The 25,896-nt window shown below is 37.6% G+C and overlaps 1 protein-coding gene and 2 long non-coding RNA genes across 3 annotated transcripts in view; all 3 read right to left on the bottom strand.

Moving 5' to 3' along the window:
• Positions 1-25,896, bottom strand: part of hrasa (HRas proto-oncogene, GTPase a) — a 60,566-nt gene that overhangs the window by 24,545 nt on the left and 10,125 nt on the right. Inside the window, exon 2 of the mRNA XM_039663157.2 lies at positions 16,281-16,422. Coding sequence (XP_039519091.1) covers positions 16,281-16,391 — 111 coding nt within the window. The 5' untranslated portion in view covers positions 16,392-16,422. The remainder of the gene's footprint in view (positions 1-16,280; positions 16,423-25,896) is intronic.
• On the bottom strand, positions 1,231-3,315 carry LOC148965034 (uncharacterized). The gene is made up of 3 exons (XR_016150693.1): positions 3,300-3,315; positions 3,124-3,205; positions 1,231-2,943 (listed from the first exon to the last, which is right to left on the bottom strand). It is a non-coding gene; the product is annotated as an uncharacterized LOC148965034 (long non-coding RNA).
• Positions 3,324-7,412, bottom strand: LOC148965033 (uncharacterized). Its single transcript, XR_016150692.1, has 3 exons — positions 4,386-7,412; positions 3,957-4,063; positions 3,324-3,462 (listed from the first exon to the last, which is right to left on the bottom strand). It is a non-coding gene; the product is annotated as an uncharacterized LOC148965033 (long non-coding RNA).

Here is a 25,896-nt window from a genome sequence, read left to right as displayed (position 1 = left end):
GTGTATCGGATGTGCATCAGTGCAATTGGATCCGCATGTCATTGGAAATAATCCGACGTCTTAAAGTGAAAGTGGCAACAAACATAATGTGGTCTGTGTCCTTAATATTGATCAAGCAACCAAAGAAAAAGAGAAAAGCAATCACAGTTTGTTAATAGCTTTAGTATAATAAGGATTAATTATATTTAATTTACACAAAGAATATTTCTGCTTGAAAGAATAAAGAAGGATGTATGCATGGTTATAAAGAATGCATACTGTATATCATCCATTGAAAAGGCTGTGTTGTACTTTAGGAAAAGTGGTTTTTATTTAATTTTAAGATATTTTTTAAATCACAGTAGTTAAATCCGTATCTGTATTGCATGTTCAGACTTTTAAATCATTTATATTAATAGGTTAATAGATGTTTTCTTCGGGAGTGTATGGGTTTGTACATTTTATTCTATTCTAAATTCTAAATTAACGCATTACAATTTAACTAAACCCATTATATTTTAGTCGACTAAAATCCAATGTGATCTCATGAGAATACGTATGCATTTGTACGTAAAGTGTAGTTCTATCATACGTACATATAATTACGTTTTATATGCGCAGAAACGTATAATACTGACGTATTTACAGAACTAAAATGTAAAATATTTACGTTATTGACAGCACAAAAACGTAATTTATTTACATTTGAACAAATCCACCGATGTACACATTTGTACATATCACAATTTATGCATATTAAAATCGTAGCATTATGTTTTGACTCTATTGCATTCAACTGTCTTATTCATTACGTTTTCAGTCTCATTTATTGATATAATACTCATAAATATTAACATTTTGCTCGTTTCGCCTGCATGGTGTTAAACAATACACTATAAAACCTTAAAAATACATTCTTTAACTTTACTCGTTTAACCATTTTGTAATATAGTTTATTTGCCGTGAGGCACAGAAAGTGTTTTCTCCTATAAAACAAAACATAAATTCACAAAAGACATCAATTTTATTAGTTTGATGTAATCCAAATCTTTAGAATCCATAGCCTACGTTGTTTACAAGAAAAAAATCCTAATTCAACCTTTTATCCAGTCGTGATCTTCGCCTCCATTCTCAGCAGCAACCGTACACGTCAAATCCCGCGCTGGTGATGAATTCAAATTCAAAAATCGCGCCCTTGAGAAGCGATACGTCGTGTTTTACGGCAGAGACATCAAATGGTCATTAGCTCTTCCCTGCCTCATCACAGATTGAGACATGAAGGACTGTGACGGTTGGTTTAGTTCTTTTGAAATAGTGCGAAGCTGCGAACTGAAGCCGGATGAACATTTTCATTGATTATTAATTTAAATTCTGCTCTGTACTTCATACAAAACTATTACAATGTTGCCAGAGAGGACTGCGACTGCAAAGCATCTTCATGTGAACGGCTTTTGGTAGCGGTTTTGACATTTTCGCAATAAATATATTATTGTGATTATACTTTTCTGTTAGTCACGTTTTTCTTCATAATTGTAACGTTAGTTTACGTAGTTTTAACGAATTGTTAGGGGTAGGTTTAGGGGTAGGAGTAGGATTGGTGGCTCAAAATATATTTTAATGCCATATTGTTAATACAACTGCCATTTCCCAACACATCTGTCCATTATGTTTTATCCTTTTTTTATATTCTGTATAAAATACACTGTAAAAAAATGTCTTGTCAAATTAACAGTAACTTACTGGCAACAATTATCCAGTACTTGCTGTATTTCATTCAACAATAAAATTACTTTAACACTAACTACAGTACTGTTAAGCATACTGTAAAATCAAATAACATTATTTTACTGTAATTTCTTACCATATTAAAGTACAGTATTACACTGTTAATTTTTAATAATACTGTATAGTATTATACAGTTATGAAATGTTATTGTATTTATTTGGTGCTACTGTGTAACCTGTAGAATATGTAGAAAATCCGTAGAAATAGAGTATTATTTAACAGTTAAAATAATATTTCTATGGATTTTCTACATATTCTACAGGTTGCACAGTAGCACTATAGGAAATAGAAAAAAGAACAATTGAAGCTTTAACTGCTCAAGGTTTATTGTGTATTTTCAAACACATTACATTTACATATATACATTTAAATACATGAATAAAATTAAATACATGAATAATAATAATGTAATATAATACAATTTAAATCATGCATGAAAATCATGAACAATCATGCGTTTCAATTCATGCAAAAATGATTATGAACAGGTAAAATAGAAAAGATTAAAGGGGCGCTATCTGATCAATCTATTAGAAAGGGGGGGGGGGGGGCTTAAACTAGATAGTCTATTGGTTTGAGATAGACTGTCTAACTGGTCAGACTGGTCTGTTGCTGATTTTAAAGGGTTTTGGGCTCCTTTATAACTAGAGGACCAGATTTGCAGGGCTGGGAGAAATGTATAACTACACTTTAACAACTACAGACCAGTGTCATTGCTCTCTCGGTTTTCTAAAATCCTTGAAAAGTTGTTTGCTCAAAAAATAATTTTTTTTTTTAGAAAAACACAAATTATTTAATGAAAAACAATATGGCTTTAGAGATAAAAAAGATTAACTGCTTTGGCATTAATTGAACTCATAGGAAAAATTACATCTGCAACTGAGGATAAAGCAATACACAGTGGAGGTCTTCATCAACTTAAGCAAAGCATTTAAAGGGTTAGTTCACCCAAAAATGAAAATTCTGTCAGTATTTACTCACCCTCATGTTGTTCAACCCCGTAAGACATTAATTCATCTTCCGAACACAAATTAAGATATTTTTTATGAAATCTGAGAGCTGGATCACTCCTGCATACTAGTCCATAGGCTTTGGTATGATTTTTTCTTTGGTATGATTGGCTTGATTTTTGTTAACGCAAATACACACAAATGTGGCATTTTCTTTTCATCCATTATCTGTTGGTCACAAAAGTACACAAACACACATTTGAAAACAAAAACAACAACATTTGAAAGACCCACAACTGTCTAGTTTGTAATGTCAAATAATGCTACAATCAAGATGAGGCTCTATAAAAGGAGTAATTAAAACAAAGAATAAGACAAACAATACGAAAACATTAAATACAGACTTACTATTTTAATTTTGCTGTTTGGCTTGATGTGGTCATCATTTATGTATCGTCCGAGATTTTCTGTAGCTTTACTGCCATCAACACTGTATGGTGAAATATTTTAAAAACACTGTATATAAACATACCATAATATGATGTAATTATACTTCATTAGAACATTCATTAATTTAATCTTACCAGTAAGATTGTCCCTAAAAGGAGTAGAAATATAAAAAAACTGCATCTTCAGCTGAGTAGTCTTTGAGCAGGGTCTCTCCTTCAGATCCAGCCATGTGTCTTCCAACATACTCCAGTAGGAATTCTCCTGGCTCAATATGTTTTGTGGCGATTACTCCAAAACCTAATAAATTGGGTATAAATAAGTGTAAATTAAGTATGAGAAAAGATTCATAAAGTTGTTAAGGTTGTCTAAACTGTTTTAAATGGTAGCCCTGCTTGGAAAACAAATACGATATCTACATCTAAAAGTGCAAAACTACAAAACTCATATGTATCATGACACTGAATATTGATAATTTCCATTGTTAAACAGGCCCCCGGAGTCTAACTGGCAGTTACATACAAATAATATCAAGATCACTCGCACATCTACACAATGGAGTTTAATTTGGACATCAGCAGCTAGCATAAATACAGGCAGGAAAACAGATATAAATCCACCTTTAACTGATTCAATCATGTTTTTTTGTTTCTCTTGTGTTTTTTTTTAACAGCCTGTTGTTTTTAGCTACACATTTTAAACCCAACCATTCGACATTATTTAGAGACCAAACTTAGCTTTTAATTAAGTTTTGCAAAGTCATACTGATGGCAGAATTGAATGCCGTAACTTACCTTTCTCTTCACACATTAATTTTTTCTCGAATGTGTCTTTATCTTTCCCCGAAGCAATGAAGTACAAGGCTTCCTTTTCAGGAGAAACTCTTTTGGGTCTCATTTTCCTGTGAAATATAAGAACATTTTATGCAGGATATAGTGCATATGCTAAGTAAAAAAAAAAAAAAATAGAAAATACTCTAAAAAAAAACTCCTTAGAATTGTGTAGACAATAACTTATTGAAAAGATGACAATGTGGCTGATAATTTACTACATTTTTACTATACTTTTTATATCAAGTATTTTTATAAAATCATTTTAAAAAGAAACTGAATATCAATAATACCAATCTGCATGCACATTTACATTGTAAGAGGATGCAAAAACATTGTATAATGTTAGCATTTAAAAATCATCATAAAATGAAGTTAGAATGTACAACTTACCTTTTACTTCGGAAAGAAAAAAAGTGAGATGAGAAATGGCTCAGTGCGCTTAGGATCTTGGGATCTTGTAGGTAGATAAATCTTTAAACTATAATAGAAAGATAACTCTCCAATGTAGGAAACAATCTCGTTGAAGTCTTCTAAAGTTGTGCTCTTCCAAATGCCAAACATGAAGTGTGAATTAGGAACCTGGAATAGAGAGATATACGTTCTGCTATCGGAGCAGTGATTGGGCCATCGGATAAACCACAGTTAGCCAACATTACTATTGGTTCTGTTATGCAAATGTTTTGTGATTGAAATCAAATAGCTAGATTAACATAAGGGTAGAATCTGTTGGTAAATTAGTTTTAAATCCAGTTGTAAACATCAACTGGATCAGGAAAAAGTACTTTTCATAATTAGTATTATTTTGCATGCATTTTAAATAGAGCACAGAACACAAACCTATATCAATGGCAGATAAAACATGATAAAGTTAATAAAGGAAAAGTTCAAAAATAATATCAAACTATGGGATGGTGCAGCATTTAAAGAAAGTAGGCGATATACAATTAATTTACTATTTAAAATATTTTAAAAGACAGAAAAAAGTAATTTACCACAATGTAAAAAAATAAATAAATAAAAAATCTGCTCATTTATAAATCAAATGATGTTATAGGGATGTAGCAGATTACCATGGGCATTCATATTTTTGTTGGTTTAACTAAACCTTTATACCACATCTGAAACGAAAGCTCATATTAATAGTTCCTCTTGTTGAATCTCTCAAAAAATACATGCAGAGTCCTCAGAGTGTTTTAAGTATAGGATGACTTGTTTAAGCATGTGTATTTTTAGGTCTAAGGTAAACTTTCACAGCCTGGCCTTTGAAGCCGTTCTCCATAGAGATGCTAATGTCCTGCAGGTAGTGGGGGTTGCAGCTCAGTCCACTCAGGGACTGAAAACACAGTGAGAAAGCGTCCGATCACAGCCATTGGGATATGTTTCAATCAGCTCTGTAATTTAGCAGAGCTGTTTACAATACAGTCAAATCACACCACATGTATTTTTACACGTTTATATATCAATGTTTATACTTAAACACATTAACATTTTCTAAGACAGCCCTTGTTTTAGCAGGTGGGGAATAAATGAAATATGATGAGTATGTCATAAATCTTGCTTTAGTAAGCAGACACTTGAGAGCTTAATGTTACTTACTCAGACTGTTAGTATTAAACAGATATGTTAGCTCAAATACAAAAACTTATACAATTGATAATACTTGATAATACATATTTGGAATGTCTAAAACATGGATGTGGTAAATGGATCTAGGAACACAACAAAGCTAAAACCATTACTGAAACCATTTTGATTCTGTCAAAAATAATTTCTAACAATTGCACCCCTTACATGTCCAGTCAGTCCCTAATTCAATTTTTTAAGATGTTTTCAAAATATCCACAGTGTATTTTTTAATGTATGTTTGTTTTTATTTGGTGTGGCTCAGATGATGAATGGAAGTGCATGTTTATGTTATTTTTGTGTTGTTGTTTTTTTGTCCCAAAATAAGAAACCGTAAGTGAGTGCTTGTAATAACTTCCAGTTAAAAAATATTCATAATTACCGGTTGCTTACATGCGCTCCTCACAAAGATTAATACATTTTTTAGGTTAAAGAGCTAAGGATGTTAAATCCACAAATATCTTAACTGTTATCCATAAGCCAACTGCAATTAAGACATTTGATCAAGAAGTTTATGACAAAGAGAACGATATATCTAGCACAGAGAAACAACCTGTAGGAGCGGGATTTGATCAGATGTGAGTGTGAGCGGCACACAAGTGGAACGTTTGCTTGGATTGGGTCGAGCGCAATGCAATCTTTGCTCAAATGCTCTGATTGGGATTAAAGATTTTTAAATAAAATGCCATAGAGAAACAGATACCATATTATTAAGATATCCACAGAACTAACCATTTAAAAAGTAAAATTCCTGTTTTTTACATAATGAACCTAAACAAAAGTATTTTACTTTTAAAAATCCTATTTACTTTAACTTTTTTAACGTTTTACATCAACCACCAGTATGTAAACGTTGAATTAACTATAAAGTAAGGTGAAGTAAATGAGTGACAGCCCTTTTCACGTCCCTAAGTTGTGGCCAAAATGTTTTTCCAGCTTTTGCGAAGAGTAGAGCAGACAATATAATAAGTGCCGAAGCAAAAACAGTCGATACACTTGTTACAACTGAACAGGTTATTTACAAATAGTTGATGAATGAATCCGCTTAGATGAATAGCTTATTTACAACAACAATATGATTTTCTGTCTTAATTCTGCCTCTGATTGTTTCACTGCTAGTATATCTGCTAGTGAATTGAAGCATTTAATGTAGTCTATTAACACCTGGTCTAGCGAGATAAAAACATGCAGGAAGTTACTAAACTGCAATCACCTGTGATTATCATATGTAAAGGCAAATTTACCTAGCTTGAATGTAAATCGTTAACCACACATTCCAAAAGAATAGTTTTAAGCACTATGTCAATGAAAGGATATTGCTGTTTTTTGTAACTAAAACAACTCAATTCACACTAGTGAATAGCTGCTACTATATGGCTACTTCACATCTGGGTCATTCACCCTTCTCAGTGTTTATTTTTCGATAATAGACGGCTGGATGTAGCCTACATCCCTTACTCACTTTACTAACTAACCAACAAATTATTTAAACAACAAAAAAAAAGTTAGTAAAACTTAATGTTAGTAAAAAAATAAGTGGTTGGTTCATTTTCATTAATTTGGTTAAAAAACAATATTAATAAATGGAAACTTATAAAGTGCTACCCATTTTCAATGAGGTTGTGTTTTTTAAGAGTTACTATAAACTTATAAACGGTTGTGTTTTTATGAGCTCATATGAATAAGATAAATACACTTAATTAATGTATTATAATAGCATTGGTTACTTCAGATTACTGAATGCATTAAATTACCGACATTAAAGGAATAGTTCACTTTGAAATTAATTTTTGATATGTTTTATCTTACCTCAAGGGCATCCGAGATGTAGGTGTCTTTGTTTCCACAGTATTTTCAATTTTGACATTTTTTGGTCAAACCGTTCTTGTCTATCAGTCCAACACTATCTCACGACCAATTCGTACGAATTTGACGCATGATTAAAAAGTGTCTAATTCGTACTAATTCGTACGACCTCACTCGTACTAATTCCTACGATTTGTCTAAACCCACGTGATGGTTAGGTTTAGGGGTGGGGTCAGGGGTGGGTCATTCGTACGAATTCATACGAATTGGCCAATTCGTAAAATATGTACGATTTAGCAAAATCTTATTAATTCGTACGTGTGAGGTCGTATGAATTGTTACGAATTAGCCACTTTTTAATCATTCGTCGAATTCGTACGACTTGGTCGTGAGATCGGGTTGATCAGTCATACACTGGAGGTGAAGGGGGTCCACCAAAGAGCAGCACAGAGAAGTCCAAACCGCAATGGAAGACGATTTCGGGATATCTAAATATGTTTAGTAAAAGGTAAAACTTCCGAAATCTCTGTGTAAATATTGAGTGACGTCACACACAAGCGATCACTTCCGGCGTAACATTGAACTGATTCAGTTCGGTTCAGTTGGACATTGAACAACAGATTCAGATCACTGTGATTACAAGAGGTAAAACGATATAAATACTGTTGGTTTTCTCACACAAACCGCTCATTTCGTGTCTTAGGCCATCAATGTGTACTTACATTTACGAGTCATTAAATCATGTTTAATTTGGACTTCTCTGTGCATGCTTTTTGGTGGACCCCCTTAGCCTCCAGTGTATGACTGATAGACAACAACGGTTTGACTGAAAAATGTCAAAATTGAAAATACTGTGGAAACAAAGACACCTACATCTTGAATGCCCTTGAGGTAAGATAAAACACATCAAAAATTAATTTCAAAGTGAACTATCCCTTTAAGAAAGTACTGGACCATGTGTTGTTTATTTGGAGTTCCATGCATATTTAATCTAGTTCACTGTTTACTCACCAATACATTGGTATAACCCCAATTAATTTACTATTTAAAATATTTTAAAAGACAGAAAAAAGTAATTTACCACAATGTAAAAAAATAAATAAATAAAAAATCTGCTCATTTATAAATCAAATGATGTTATAGGGATGTAGCAGATTACCATGGGCATTCATATTTTTGTTGGTTTAACTAAACCTTTATACCACATCTGAAACGAAAGCTCATATTAATAGTTCCTCTTGTTGAATCTCTCAAAAAATACATGCAGAGTCCTCAGAGTGTTTTAAGTATAGGATGACTTGTTTAAGCATGTGTATTTTTAGGTCTAAGGTAAACTTTCACAGCCTGGCCTTTGAAGCCGTTCTCCATAGAGATGCTAATGTCCTGCAGGTAGTGGGGGTTGCAGCTCAGTCCACTCAGGGACTGAAAACACAGTGAGAAAGCGTCCGATCACAGCCATTGGGATATGTTTCAATCAGAGGGCTGTTTCACAAAAGCAGAATTTAGAAATCCAGGATAAGAGATAAAGCTGGGCTTGACCTAGTGTGATCAGTGCATCCTGGCTTTATCAGTTTCACAAAGGCCAAACCAGGCTCAGGAGGAGCGGCTATGTCAAGCCAGGTGTAAGTAATTCAGATAAGTGGGAGTCAACAGCTTTCTTCAACAGACCACACAGTCCATCACAGATTCATTGATGCTACAATGGATAAGTTGCGTGCGCCATACTTCAAGTGTTGGGTGTAACTAATTACTAAGTAATTAGTTACTGTAATTTCATTACTTTTCCTTGAAAATGTAAAGTAAGGGATTACTCTTAATTTATCTGTAATTTATTTACAGTTACTTCTGATGTAATTGAGGTAAAAACTCAGCGATTCGTATGCATTTTATGAGGAATCTAAATATTACGACCGCACTCGTATGAATTATTGTAAAATATGTATGAAAAAAGTGTGAAATGTCATGAGATCAGACATAAAACAGTAGTGGGTTTAACATCAAAATGTAGCCCAGATAGCAAACTGACATTGAATCAACGTGGAAATATGACATCGAAACAACGTTGATCTGACATCGTTTTGCTCATCGAATTAACGTTGAACCAACGTCAGACGCGTCATTCTTTCAAAACTAACGGAAAATCAACTTGAAATCAACGCGTTGTTTCAACGTTATGAAAGCGAACCAATTTTCGATTTTCATTTAGCTTTGAAGAATGCCGCGTCTGACGTTCAACGTTAATTCGATGAGCAAAATCAACGTTGTTTCAATGTCATGAGAGACGTCGTTTCATTACGTCTTACAGGTTGCATTACTTGTCTTTTACTTTTAGAGATTAAAAACTATGTTCATTTTGCTGTTGATCTATGAAGGAAACTGGTTGGTAAGAAAGGGGGCATTTTACCCCACCTTGGGGGGTGTTTTACCCCACCGCTGGGGCAAAACACCCTCTTTGTACAAAAATATTTTCAGTCAAAAAACAAATTAATTATGAAGGTTGAGCAATTTTAATATTTGGTAAATAACTCCTGCCAAAGACACTCAAAACTGGGATGGCAATTCTAGTCACATTTATGTTTTGCTTTACAGTAATGTCACATTTTCCTTAAGGGGGGCATTTTCCTCCACTTCTACCCTAACGCTCTTGCAGGTAATTGTCGGGAAAAGCCAATGGGTCGGACCTGTCCCGAAACACTCTTTCACGTCTGAAAGGCCTTCTCAATATAAGTGCTTCATCAGATGTCATCCAAAAATGGGCATGCCAAAACTTCATTGACAAAACTTTTGCTTCTTTATCAGCCATTTCTCTAATTCCCTCATCATCACATACAATAGACTATTAAAGACCTATCTGTCTTCAAAAACACAATTGAATAGTAACAATGCCCATATGGATAATTATTATTATAGTTAATAATGGTAGGCTACCATCATAATGTTACAATAATAGGCTATGCTTGACTGAATGCCAATATGTATCTGAGGTATTTTAATGCAGACTGATAAAATTGCGCTGAACTTATAGATGACAAAACGGAATAACTGACAAAACACATTGGATTCTGATCTGCATGACCGCTGACTGAACAGATAAGGCACGAGGATTGACTAAGCCTGGCTGTTAGCCTGGTCTGGAGCAGGCTAGCTGCACAGAATAAAACGCCATGGTAACTTATGTGCTACTGCTTTCGTGAAACCGAGTCCCGGCTTAATTCAGCCAGGATATCTGGAAAATCCCGGCTTAATCCACTATCTTGGTTTTGTGAAATAGCCCTCAGCTCTGTAATTTAGCAGAGCTGTTTACAATACAGTCAAATCACACCACATGTATTTTTACACGTTTATATATCAATGTTTATACTTAAACACATTAACATTTTCTAAGACAGCCCTTGTTTTAGCAGGTGGGGAATAAATGAAATATGATGAGTATGTCATAAATCTTGCTTTAGTAAGCAGACACTTGAGAGCTTAATGTTACTTACTCAGACTGTTAGTATTAAACAGATATGTTAGCTCAAATACAAAAACTTATACAATTGATAATACTTGATAATACATATTTGGAATGTCTAAAACATGGATGTGGTAAATGGATCTAGGAACACAACAAAGCTAAAACCATGATATGATTTTCTATCTTTTAACTTATTTATATTTTTAAACATAAACGAGGATATTGTAGAGATTACCATATTGTTGTTTTACTGTCTACCTCTCAGCAACAAAAACTAGTGATTGAATGTGTATGTATGTAAATATTCACTGATTCAAAAAAATAAACAAGGTCCTATACACTTGGCATTAACTTATATATTTTTTTAGATACAATCATATTGGGACAATGATATACAGATGTAATCAGGATCTGAATGAGTTTGATCTTGTCTACTTTCGGCCATGATGATTGCAAACGAGGATGAAATAAAAGCTGTATTTAAATGGAGCAGTCCAGTTTATTTAAAGTACATTGGTAAAACCACAATGAGCTGAAAAACCATACACTGATAAGAACCGACAAAAAAGGAATAAAACACAGACAGAAACCTAACACTTTCAAGTAGGTTGAAATCCAATCACACATGGTGACATACACGTTTAAAGTGACTATGTGTAAACAGCCATTTGTCTTTTTAATTTCTTGTGATCAGATTGGTGAAAATTCATGTTAATAACAGGTGTAAATGTGGCTCGATGTACATAATTTTCTTAGATTTTTAATTAAATTCATTTTTGCTGTTGTTTTGTTTTGGTGTAAGACTACCCCAGGTGAAATACACCAATATGAAATTAACAGGAGTAAAAATGTATTGTTAATTGTTAAACGGGAATTGTAACAGGACTTTTAATGACTTACATAAAATGTTGCAGACAAAATAATCTGAAAGTTATATGGTGTTTATTTCTTTGGGACATTTAAAATAAATATATTTTATTAAAACTAATCTGAAGTAAATAATAAGATCTATCACAAAATCTATGTTATAACTAAGTCTTAAATTTACTTTTATATTTGTTTTTTTTTTGTTTCTTTTGTTTTTTGCAGTGTATAAGGTCAAAATTAAGTGTTATTATAACAGCAGTATTTACCAATGTAAGTAACAGCCACCCCATTTAACATATTTGGAGGCGTCTGTTTGTTTCCAAAGAGAAATTAGCATTTCTGTAGCAACAGTAATCTGGAGACCCAATCACTGTCCAGATAGCTGGTTGGGGTTGTGGGATATAATCACAGCACATTCATTCATGTCTTTTAGAAGTGTTTGTCTCTGTTAGAACCTTGCTGTATTGAAGGAGGAGAAGATAAGATATTAAAAACTTTATTTCAACTATTCGTTTATTTCTCCCTCTGCGCGAGTCAGGTTACTAGTTTAATAGCGTAAGCTTCTGTTATTATACGTCACACGCATCACACACATGACCAGCGTCGGCCAATAGTGAGCCTTCGTGTGACGTAGCTCTACGCAATCACACTACGTTAACTGACTACAGGCCCATGGAGAAGGAAGTGAATAGTTGAAATAAAGTCGTTATTTTTGTTTGTTTTTGTGCACAAAAATATTCTCGTCGTTTGATAAAGTTAAGATTGAGCCCCTGAAGTCACTTGGACTATTTTAACGATGTCTTTAATGTATTTTCGGGGACAGCAAGTGTCATTCCCTCAAGAAGCCTACGGACTGTATGCAGGAGCGATCTTAATATCTTAAATATCTTAATTTGTGTTCCGAAGATGAACGAAGGTCTTACGGGGTTGGAACAACATGAGGGTGAGTAAATACTGACAGAATTTTCATTTTTGGGTGAGCTAACCCTTTAAAAAGCACAAAATTTTCTTACGGGGGAGCATGCCCCCGAACCCCCCTAGAGGGACAGAGGTGCGCTGACCAATACTATATTTCATTTATTCGGTTTGGTCATTTACAGATCATTCAATCAATCAATCAAAACATTCGAAACATAAACAGGGATTAAAGTTCTCCGTCGCTTCGACGGATTTCCTTTAATTGCAGCGGGTCTATGACGGATATCCGTCAATTGCAGGGTTCCCGTCTGTCCTTATGTCTTAAATTAACTTTTCATAATTTTAAGGCCGTAAATAGGCTTTCATTTCGCGAACAGTGTGATAAATGTCTTATTTTTAGTTTGAATAGGTCTTAAATTAAGGAAAGATGATGCGTATTCACCCTGCCGAGGGGGGATGTGATAAAGCCTGGAGTGGAGCGAAAGCACGTTCCTCTCTCCACTCTAAGCATTCTGTAATCACTTTGCTCATGGTCCACTCCGGTTTTTCAATTCCCGCTCACGGAAAAACTGCTCCCTGGACCCTGTTCACTCAATCTTGTCAGGAGAGGCCACAGCTCGTTTGCTGCGGTCCCATGATAGAAAACAGAACGTGGGTCAATATTGGTCGTTTCTCAATACCAAGTACACAAACTTCGGACTTGCGTCCTTGGTAGTTCGGACTTGCCAAGTTCGACTCGAGAGAACAAACTCCCGAGGACGAGAGGACGCTGCTAACAGCGCGTTCTTGATCGCGTCACTCAGCACGCGGCTACTCCGGTTATCAACTCTGCCTTTTTTCATCAACACCACTGTGCCTCTTTTCATTTATAAATGAACATAATTATTATCAAAAACATATAAATGGCCACACAAATGTGGTTCAGGCAACGCACATTGATTATAATATATTTATAACAACACGAAATATAGCTAAAACACAAACCTGCTTCTTTTTGTTTTCATTTTAAAAATATATAACATTATTTATCATTAAAACTGACATTTAACAAACAGACAGGGTTGTGTCGTTTTATTGTATTATACGTACACATACAGTGAAGAGAATGAATAGTAATATAATATTTTATATATTTTAGAATATATAAAATTACACAACCATGTCTCTTTTTTTGTTAAATGTCAGTTTTAATGCTAATATCCCGTTCAAAGGTATAAGTACCCTAATAGGTAGGCTATAATAAGCTATACAATGAGAAATAAAGCAAACAATTCAGTTAAACATAAGTAGGCTCTCTAATAGGCTACAAAGTTAAAGTTAAATAGCCTACATAATAAAGTTATAAAACTTCACTTTGCCCTCAGCCAAAACAATTTGCCATGGCACAAACTATATATTAATATAGTTTAGCATTGTTTGGTCTCATAAGATAAAATAAAAACATGCACTGAAAACTTATGTATATGGTTGATTATTTGTCAAGATAAGTAATTATTTTTCATAGATTAAAATAGCTTTTAAATTAAATTACAAAAACTGGCAATATTAGATTGGTTTTAAACATCTCCCCTTAAAACGCTATTGGTCTCGACTATTTAAATAAAGTATTAATAAAATTTTTGTAATAAAAAGATTGGATTAGTTCTAGTTTTGTATGTATTTCCCCAAATTTCAATACCATACGTTAAGTATGGTGTAACAAGTGAAGTATAAAGTAAATGTAATGCATTTTTACTCAAGATATACTGCAACTTGTACAGAATTGCAATTATTTTAGATACTTTCTTCTGAACATTAAAAATATGCGGTTTCCATGTCATTTTACAATCAATAATTACTCCAAGAAATTTTATATGATTTACTCTTCTAAAATATTTTTATTAATAGTAATCCTGATCTCATTATTTAACTCTTTATTACTAAATACCATGAATTTCGTTTTATTTAAATTTAGTGACAATTTATTTAAATCAAACCAATTCTTTAGTTTATACATTTTTTTCTCTACCACCAACACAAGCTCTGTAAGATTTGGGCCAGAACAATAAATTGTTGTATCATCCGCGAAAAGAATAAAATTTAAAACATCCGACACTTTGCATATATCGTTTATATATAACAAAAATAACTTAGGGCCCAAAACAGAGCCTTGCGGAACGCCACAATTAATGTGGCGTTAATATACAGTTAATATATAAACATCTTGTGAGAAAGACTGGTATTGCCAATGCAATAGGAGAATTGTATTTTAAACTTAGTAGTTATTTCATCTCACTCATTAGATGGGGTTGGTGGTTTTAATAGGAGTTGTTGGTATACATATTCAAGGGCGTACACAGTTCAGTTGTGTGTATGTTCATATGTAGTGGGCCAGTCTGGGCCAAAATGCCCAGGCCGATTTTTTTGTCCCAGTCCAGCCCTGGGCGGACTGATAATACTGGAGCACCAACTAGCGTTCATGACTTTTTTTTACAGTCTATGCCTCAGCTAATAAAAAAAAAGCAGTGAACATGAACGAAGACGCTGACGAGACCCCTTCGGTTGGTCCTGTGGATGGGAAATTTAGTTATAAGAACGAACCGATGGAAGCGTCATTAAGAGCATGGTTGTTGTGTGCAAGCTATGCAACAAGGAATTCGCATATCACATCGACCCTCAAGTTTCACCTCAACGCAAAACATATACAATTGCACTGGTCTGTTGGATTTGGTTGAACAAAAATAAACAATATTTTGTTGCTTAAGCTTATGTATTCAGTCATTATTAAATGATATACTAAAAATCCATGTGAAAAAAAAATCTTCTCACTGTTCTCAGTTCAAATATTTATGCAATTAAAATGCGCTTAATTTCGATTTATTAATTACAAAGCCTCTAATTAATTAGATTTTTTTTTAATCGAGTCCCGGCCCTAAAAATAATATATATAATTTACTCACACATTCTAAGTGATCTTATGAACCACTGACAACTCCTAAATAACTGGTTTGTAAATAATGCTATACTTCATTTAGATGTAAATTGATCATTAATAAAGTATGAAAATACAATTATTAAACACATTATAGATATGCTATTAAAACAAGAAAAAAACATTTATAGCTGTATTTACATATATACTGCTTATTAATGTATTTTAATGCTTAATAAATGGTGAATTATCAGTTCACTAATGCTTAACTAATGATTAATACCATGCAGTTATTATAAAGTTACTGAAAGTTCCTATAAGCAGCCAGTTCACCAGCAGCTCTACAGTCTCAGAGCCTCTGGGACAGCAAGGCATTCAGACAATAGAGAAGTGTGAACGACGTGTGTTAATGGGCCATTGCAGTTCTTGCTCCAGCCTACAGGAGCGCTGCTGAGTATGGGCTTAAACACACACACACTCGCAAGTCCCCACTTGGTCAAAAATGTAAAAAATTCACCAGAGCGTTTTTTAGTTGATTTTAACATGTTTTAAGGCATAACTAACAGGGGACTTGAAAAATGTCCCCACTTCCCTCGGCGGTCCCCTGTTAGTGAGTGTGTAACGACACCAAAGTCCCCTCTTAGATAGGTAGACAAGTACACACACACACACACACACACACACACACACACACACACATTACCTCTATAGTAGGGTCATATTCATCCACAAAGTGGTTCTGGATGAGTTGGATGGTGAGAGCGCTCTTGCCCACGCCTCCAGCACCCACCACCACCAGTTTATATTCAGTCATTCCTTCACGCCTCTTCAACCTCTCACCACACCTGAGGAGAAACCAGCAAAACTATCAATACAAACAAACCTCCCACTGCTTCCATGTTCAGTGATGTTTCAGATCTTACATAGACACAACAAAGATCCTTTTCAGGCCTTAAGGTATGGTTAATATAGGATTCAGGCATGCTATATTATGGATGCTCCCGATGTACAATCTGATTTCTGGCACAGCCCATATAGTCATAATGACACCATGTTCATTCGTTGCCCGGAGGAGAACAGCCCTCAGCTGAACAATGACACTATTTTCTTTTCAAAGCTGCTTTAGTTGAAATGAACTTTGTTTGCATCATTGAATCATTTTACTGTTATCACTGTAAAGCTGCTTTAAAACAATCTGTATTGTAGAAAGTGCTATATAAATAAATGTGACTTGGCTTCACTAAAAATTTGTTGGCGAAGCAGTGCTTTTTTAAAATTAACATAAAAGAAGTCTTATTGTCCGACTTCCAAATCGCTGACTATTGAAGATAGCAAATTATTACAAGCATATTAAGAACCTTGTCTATTTCTTTAGCTATTCATCTATGTAAAGGCCCAAGTACACCGAACCGACATCAAAGAACTTGGCAGTGAAAGCCGACTGTGCTGTTGCCTCATGTTACCTGAGTCTGGGCCAAAAAGTTGCACTTGAACACACCACAAACACTACAGTCAAGCGACAACCATTTTTTTTTATCTAGTACACTGGTTCGCTAAGCTGAACAGCCAATCTGGGGTGCGTTTTCCAAAAGCATCGTAAGCCAACTATGGACGCAGTGCCAGTCCTCCCTACAATATATGAAAAATACGCAAGTTGCATAGCATCCCCGAACCACCAGGGGGCCCCTTGCCCTCAAAGATGGTTTTAATTTTGTCTTCCAATGATTATTGTGGCAAGCAGGGCGGGCGGGTGGTGGAGTGAGTGATAATGAGCATCACCTGCGTGCCACACCGTCCTTGTATCTCTCATGGAGAAGATAGAGTGACGACAGTGAAGGAAGAGAGAGGACCAGGCCTGGACTTTTATGTTATGTTTTGTTTATGAGTGTGGCAGTCGTCTATGAGGGGCTGCCGCTTTTACGTTCATTTTGTGTTTGTTTATTTTATTGGATTAAAGTTGTGAAGCGTTTCTGCCTCCTTCTACCTCGAATAACAAACTCGTTACAATTATGAAAACACAATGCCACATTTTGTTCCTTTCCTTTAAAGTGGTGCACTGTTGCCCTTCCTACAGTAGGCCTATGTAACATCCAAATCAGTCAGGTGTAACATGATCATGATTAATAATATACAGTCTTCCTTTATTGAGTAGTTAAAGAGACGCTGTTCTCCAGACGGCTTTTTGTGATGGAGCGAAACACGGACATTCGGACAACAGGCTACTTTGTGCTTCGGGTATGTGCTTAAATGGACAAATACACACAAAAATATCTTGAAATGCATGTCTTGGCAAGTTTTCACTCAAACGTACTTGGCTGTGTCTTAAGTGAACATAAACATTTGGGAAAGTATTCGTGTGTTAGTATGTCCATTAGTTGTATTTTTTAAACTCCATTGTTGATTCGAATAGTAAACAACTCTTACTGCACACGCCACAACAGACTTTTAAGAATGGTGGTTGATTTAATATGCTGCGTAGAGTCAAAAATGCGTAGTCGAAACTATAAATCGAAACACACCGAGTATCAGCCCCCCAGTCCCTAGTTCCTGGGGAAAGTTCCTCCGGTGGAAACACGGCTTTAGTAAGTTTGATTCATACATTGATAATTCGTGTTGTTAAAGGAGTAGTTCACTTTTCAAAAAACTTTTGCTGATAATTTACTCACCACCATGTCATCCAAGATGTCCATGTCTTTCTTTCTTCAGACGAAAATAAATTTTTCTCCATAAAATGCACTTCAGTGGGAACCAAACAGTTCAAGGTCCAAAATACACTTTCGGTACAAACTGCAAACTGTTCAAAGGGCTTTAAACGATTCCAGACGATGAATAAGGGTCTTATCAAGCGAAACAATATAACAAAGTTTAAGTTTTATAAGTTTTATATCATCAAAATGAACGTTTCTTTTTCCGAGTCAAATCGTTCGTTTCGTACGTTGAATGAACCAAATGACTCGGAAAAAGATTTGTTCATTTTGATGAACGAGTTCGAACAGGAGAGTCACGAACGTGCATTACAGAACAGAGCAAGGCGACCATTTGAGCTTATAAAACTTAAACTTTATTTTTTTTTTAATGAGCGAGTTTCGCTTAATAAGATACTTATTCATCATTTGGAATCATTTAAAGCCCTTTGAACAGTTTGTAGTTTGCACTGAAACTGTATTTTGGACCTTGAACCGTTTGGTTCCCACTGAAGTGCATTACATGGAGAAAAATGCTGCAATGTTTTCATCAAAAACCTTAATTTCTTTTCGACTGAAGAAAGAAAGACGTGGACATCTCTGATGACATGGGGGTGAATAAATTATCAGCAAAAGTTTTTTGAAAAGTAAACTACTCATTTAATAATATGATGCATGATGTTGATTATTTAGGGAGAAATTAGAAAGAAAATTGATTATTTGTCCAATTCGAATGACGTTTTAGTCATTTTGAAAAGTAAGAGTGAGTTAAATTCATTGATTGATCGATTGTTAATGATTTAACACTCTCAATGCTAATTCCTAGTCAAATCAGAATGATATCTTAGTTTTTTATATCATTTGTGATTGCATGTTCAGAATGTGTAACTCCTGTTGTGGATGTGCTCTTCCTGGAACAACACAGCAACTAAACCCAATGAATTCACAAAGCTTTATTACAATATTGTTCCCTTTAAAATGTTTTCTAATATGACAGTCCCAAATCTCAATCATCCAGCACTTTATCCCACGTTAATTATTAACCAAATGCATCCTATATGAGATAAATCAGATATTTAACCCTACAAAAAAAAAAACATAATATTAACTGTCATTTGCACAAAATAAACTGTTGCGAATGCACACGCAAATTTATAGTCATGAGGATGTATCTCTAGCCTTTAAACATAAAATGAGCCCACACACAACTCTGGCGCACTCGTTTATTTTCTCCTCGTGTCTTACTTGTATCTCGGTTTAACAGCACACGCCTGAGCTTGCTTGCTTGCTTGCTTTAGTTTTATCAATTAAATTATTATCGAAAATTAATCGATCATCAATTAATCGCTAGCATCCCTAATTTATACAGTATTATGTGAGAGAGAAACCACAATAAATCAAATAAACTCTCTCATCGACGGTCTCCGCCAGTGATTCAACCTTTTTAATCGGCCACCCAGAAAAAAAAGGGCCTTTAGGATTGCGGTAATCCAAGACCAAGAGAATAATATGGAATAATCTCCAATCTTCCACTGTTTAGCACTCAGTGAACAAACTCTTAAAGAGATGCAAAGGAGATAAACTATGAAACATGAAACGCATCCTGGAACTTGAAACAAGACCCGAGCTTGCAGCACACCCAGCTTTTATCTGATAGCTGATCATTTTGTGGGTTTCATTTCAAGTTTCAACATGGTCTAAAACAACATTTCTAACTCTGAATGTGATCCAGCTACCGTCCATTGCTCACCCTCATTGGTTATTCTGTCATAGGTTGGTTGCGCTGGTTTTGGGTGGTTGATGTTGTCCTGACTGTGAGGTCATATGGTTTCATTCCCATTGGATTACTCTATATATCTTCTTTTGTGTTCCACAGAAGAAAGAAAGTCATACAGGTTTGAAATTACACACGGGTGAGTAAATCATGACAGAATTTTTATTTTGGGGGGAACTATATTTACATGCATGATGCTATACTGACAATGTGGCAATGTTTCATAACACCATATACGCATAAACACCTTCAACAACGTTGTAACAGTTATGTTCAGTTACTTTCATGGACTTTCAGTTTATGAATTAGTTCTTATTTTCCTTTGTTTGGTTTTCCTGCCTCTTATTAGCTGCTATTGAGATTCATTTATCAACATGACATCATGACTTTTGCGTAAACATATACGCCACTTTCGAGTCAGGTGGCGTGTTATCTCTACGCATTTTGAGCTATCCGCGTGTATCCGCGTGTATGCGTATATGTCTACGCCATTAACTTCCGCGTCATTCCGCATGTCTGAACACGCAGTCAAATCTCCAGTCATAAATGCCATTAACCCCAGTGACGGTTAAGTTTAGGGATGGGGTTGAGGTAAGTCATATCTTTTTTTTACCTAGGATGGTGAGGGAAGAGTCATAAATGCCATTAACCCCAGTGACGGTTAGGTTTAGGGACGGGGTTGAGGTAAGTCATATATTTATATAACGTTAAGTCAATGGCATTCATAAACACGCTGAAAGGCGATTATGCGTCTTGATAGCACGCCAAAAATGGAAATACGAATTGGCGTGTCATACACACGCTACTTCATGAGATCAGTCTGCATATCAGGTGTTTGTTATTAATTTCCTTAGTATAAAGTTGCTGTGGTTCAGTTCTCTAGGTTCGCACTGAATTAGCGAGTTTAAAAGCGAGGTAAAAGCGAGTGTTGTCACACATAGATTAACTGCTGGGAAAATTTCCTTACAGTCACATCCCTAGTTACAACCAAGCGGCAACATTCTAATCTGAAAGATGAAGCCTACCCGGAAGCAGTGTTGTAGTCGAGACCAGCTCACTCGAGTCCGAGACCATAGAGGGTCGAGTCCGAGTCGAGACCGAGACCAAAGACAGTCGTGTCCGAGTCGAGACCGAGACCAAAGACAGTCGAATCCAAGTCGAGACCGAGACCAGAGAGGTTGGAAAACCTACGGTTGGGTCTCAAACCAGACTTAAAGATATCTACAAGAATATGTAAAATATTTGGTGGTAACAATAAAATTGGCACCATACACCAAACATACCATGGAATCATGTACACTGTAATGGTAAAAACGCCACATAGTAGTGTAAAGGTAATTTTATTATATGACTTACAATTTTTACAATCAGTAAGTGCTCGAGTGGACTCGGGAATAAGTCCGAGTCCCGACACTGCCCGGAAGTGCGATAAATACATCTCAAAATCCGCTAGATGCAATACATCTCAAATCCACTAGAGGCCGGTCCCAAAAGGGAGCAAATATCCATAGACGTCATGTTAAAATATGTTTTCACAGCATAAATTCATATGTTTGCAGTTTGGTCCCATGGACTTTTATTGTAATCTTCAATATGTTCCGGGTGCCTGCCAACTGCGAGGGGGGTGAATTTTATTTCATATTAAAATTCACATATTTAGATATAAAATGTATGACGAATAAGGGGCGGTTAACTTTGACAGTTGATACCGGGCTGCGCCGAGTGAATTTGACGTCTCGGCCATGATCTGACACAACCAGAGTATGTGAGCGGAGTGGAGTGGCAACAATTTCCCCTCCACGCTCCAAGCATTATATAATCACTCCGCTCCAGCTCCGCTCCGGGTTCACCATTTACCGCTCCCGCTCCACTCCTCGCTCACTGATATCAGAAACACCGCTCCGTGTTCGCTCCCCAAGGAAATTCCGAATAAAGTATTTAAGTATGCTTTAAAATCTCACAAAATGTCTCCTCATCATAATAGATACATAGGCATAGTAAATAAAAAATAAAAAACAACGTTAGGAGAATAGTTGCAATGTTGTTTATTGGATTTGGACAGTGTGCAAACTTTTCCTATGACATGCTATGCTTATTACAGGTTATCAGCATTATAAATTAAATATCATTGCTGCTTTTTGCAGAGCACATTTTGTTTGGAAAGAAGAAAATAACAACGTTTTCATCAGTTATTTATCTACGGGTCGCTACATTTCTCACAGATTCATGCTCATTTAAAATCAAATACTGACAGATAGCCGACTGTATGATTACATTTGTTTGAATGCAATGCATTAGTGAGAAAGCGATTGCGTTGGTGAATAAGTGTTACCCGTTTAAAATGTGCTTTCACCCCGCCCGATCCAGCGCCCCATCTCATGAAAGTGCGTAGGCTATCTATATTTTATTTCTCGTGGGCATAGCCTACGATACGCACTTAATGGCAAGAACGCACTTCACACCCATCCAAACCAAGGGGTTTAGTGTGCATCATTTGCACGCACAAACAATTTTTTGGCATATAATAGGCACGAGAAATAAAATGTGTGCTATAGATTCGCACTTTCATGAGATCGTGGTGCCCGCTCATATTCAGTACAGGCTTGATAACTATAACCTCCCTCAGCCACTCATGTCCATCGGCATCATCATTCATAACCCTCACATTTTTTTCTGATTTGAGTGATCCATCTGTATCATGCTAGCGTAATGTGTTTAACACGTGAATCCTTACTAAAAATGCAGTTCTATAATGAGCCGTTGGCATGAATTGTCCTCGTGATAGAGCGGTAGTGGAGCGCGCTCGGAGCGAGTGAAAACCACGACGCTCCGACTTTTAAAAAATCCGCTCAGCGCTCCATTCAAAATCATGCCGCTCCACTCCTCGCTCCGCTCCCACTCCACTCCGCTCACATACTCTGGACACAACACATCATATCACCTCTGTATCCTTTCTGAAACTTTTGTATTTTGTATTTCCCAAGATTTTCGAGTATGGCGCCACCCATACCCCCCATAAACAGCCTCAAACCCGTTCTTCAGAGTGTCTATGGGTGACGTCACAGACGCTTTGTCCATATTTTTTACAGTCCATGTTTACTACATGTACTTACTATAGTAATAATAGTAGATTATGCATAATAACAAGTAACTGACCCTAAACCATGGCGGGGTGGTGATGTCGCAGTGGATAAGACACATGCCTTTGGGGTGAGAGATCCACTGCGAGACACCAATGTGTTCCTGAGCAAGACACTTAACCCCTAGTTGCTCCAGAGGCGTGCAACTCTGACATATATAGCAAAAGTCGCTTTGGATAAAAGCGTCAGTAAATGAATAAATGTAAATGTAAACCAAACCCTTACCCTAACCATAACCCTATAGTAAGAACAAGTAGGTAATTAAAATTTGAGTAAGTACAATTGTGACGATCACCAGTTGGAGTGCCCCAGAGAATCACCAGAGGGCACTACATCTGAACTGATCACTCCCACCAGAACTCCGTTTCCCATAATGCCTCTTCCCTGTGACTGATTACACAGACACCTGCACCTCATTTCAGACTGCCTATATAAGCTACACTCATACAAGGACTCTTTGCGAAGTATTGCATTGCCACGGCTTGTAATTTCTGAGCGTATATCCTGTTTCTGGTTTCTCTGGTTTTGATCCTGGTTTGTTTCCTGACTTCTGCCTGTTTGCTGCCTGCCCTGATCTTCTGCCTGTTACCTGACGACTCTCTGTGCTCACTCTCTGATATCCCTGTTTTGCTTTTTCCTGACCCCTGCCTGTTTGATGATTCTAAATAAAGCTGCACATGGATCTCATCTCGTCTCCAGCTTCGTAACAGAATACTTCGCCGCACCAAGATCCAGCAGTGTTACCAAAATGAATCCAGCAGCCCAAATTATGCGTCTCCGCCAAGGAAATCAAACTATTGAGCGTTATGTGATGGACTTTTTGGACCTTGCTCATCTGACTTGCATGGACGAGGTTTGCTTAATGATATTTTTTCGTGGAGGATTATCTGAGCCGCTAAGCTTCCTTATGCCATTGCATGACCCTAGCTGGACTCTAAAACAGTATATTGACTTGGCCCTGCAACTGAGCAGTTCAACTCTTTCTGTGAGTTTGACGTCTGCCAATTCTGAGTCTCTTCACGCCTCGCCCACCCAGCCTGAAAATCTTCACGCCACGTCAACCATTAGGCCTGTCACCAGATCGGTCTATGGCCGTCTAGGACTGGTTGCCAGTGTGGCAGATCCCCCGCTGAAGTTAGTGCGGAGGATCAAGAGGACTGTCGTTCCCGGGTCCCGCCAGCCAGAGCCTGTTCAGCCTTGTCACGTCTCAGCAGAGCTTCCAGGGCCTCGTCACGTCAGCCCTGCCGAGCCTGCACTCACCGCCAGCCCTGCCGAGCCTGCGCTCACCGCCAGCCCTGCCGAGCCAGAGACGCTTCACGTCACTTCTGCCGAGCCAGAGACGCTTCACGTCACTTCTGCCGAGCCAGAGACGCTTCACGTCACTTCTGCCGAGCCAGAGACGCTTCACGTCACTTCTGCCGAGCCAGAGAAGCTTCACGTCACTTCTGCCGAGCCAGAGACGCTTCACGTCACTTCTGCCGAGCCAGAGACGCTTCACTTCACTTCTGCCGAGCCAGAGACGCTTCACGTCACTTCTGCCGAGCCAGAGACGCTTCACGTCACTTCTGCCGAGCCAGAGACGCTTCACGTCACTTCTGCCGAGCCAGAGAAGCTTCACGTCACTTCTGCCGAGCCAGAGACGCTTCACGTCACTTCTGCCGAGCCAGAGACGCTTCACGTCACTTCTGCCGAGCCAGAGAAGCTTCACGTCACTTCTGCCGAGCCAGAGACGCTTCACGTCACTTCTGCCGAGCCAGAGACGCTTCACGTCACTTCTGCCGAGCCAGAGACGCTTCACTTCACTTCTGCCGAGCCAGAGACGCTTCACTTCACTTCTGCCGAGCCAGAGACGCTTCACTTCACTTCTGCCGAGCCAGAGACGCTTCACTTCACTTCTGCCGAGCCAGAGACGCTTCACGTCACTTCTGCCGAGCCAGTGTCTAAAGACAAGATGGCCGCCTCCAAGCCAGTGTCTAAAGACAAGATGGCCGCCTCCAAGCCAGTGTCTAAAGACAAGATGGCCGCCTCCAAGCCAGTGTCTAAAGACAAGATGGCCGCCTCCAAGCCAGTGTCTAAAGACAAGATGGCCGCCTCCAAGCCAGTGTCTCCGGACAAGATGGCCGCCTCCAAGCCAGTGTCTCCGGACAAGATGGCCGCCTCCAAGCCAGTGTCTCCGGACAAGATGGCCGCCTCCAAGCCAATGTCTCCGGACAAGATGGCCGACCCCAAGCCAATGTCTCCGGACAAGATGGCCGACCCCAAGCCAATGTCTCCGGACAAGATGGCCGACCCAGTGTCTCCGGACAAGATGGCCGACCCAGTGTCTCCGGACAAGATGGCCGACCCAGTGTCTCCGGACAAGATGGCCGACCCAGTGTCTCCGGACAAGATGGCCGACCCAGTGTCTCCGGACAAGATGGCCGACCCAGTGTCTCCGGACAAGATGGCCGACCCAGTGTCTGTTCCTGAGTTTGTGACCATTTCTGTTCTAGTGTCTGTTCCTGAGCCGGTGTCTGTTCCTGAGCTGGTGTCTGGTCCCGAGCCGGTGTCTGGTCCTGAGAGGGCATCACCGCCCAGGCCGCCCGAGGGGTCTTCACCGCCGTGGCCGCCCGAGGGGTCTTCACAGCCGTGGCCACCCGAGGGGTCTTCACCGCCGTGGCCGCCCGAGGGGTCTTCACCGCCGTGGCCGCCCGAGGAGCCTGCTCCGCCCTGGCCGCCTGC

The sequence above is a fragment of the Pimephales promelas genome, chromosome 25 (genome assembly GCF_988280905.1).
Source record: "Pimephales promelas chromosome 25, fPimPro1.hap1.1, whole genome shotgun sequence".
Lineage (NCBI taxonomy): Eukaryota > Metazoa > Chordata > Actinopteri > Cypriniformes > Leuciscidae > Pimephales > Pimephales promelas.
Note: the sequence above shows the minus strand (reverse complement) of the source record. Positions and strands in the feature narration are given on the sequence as shown.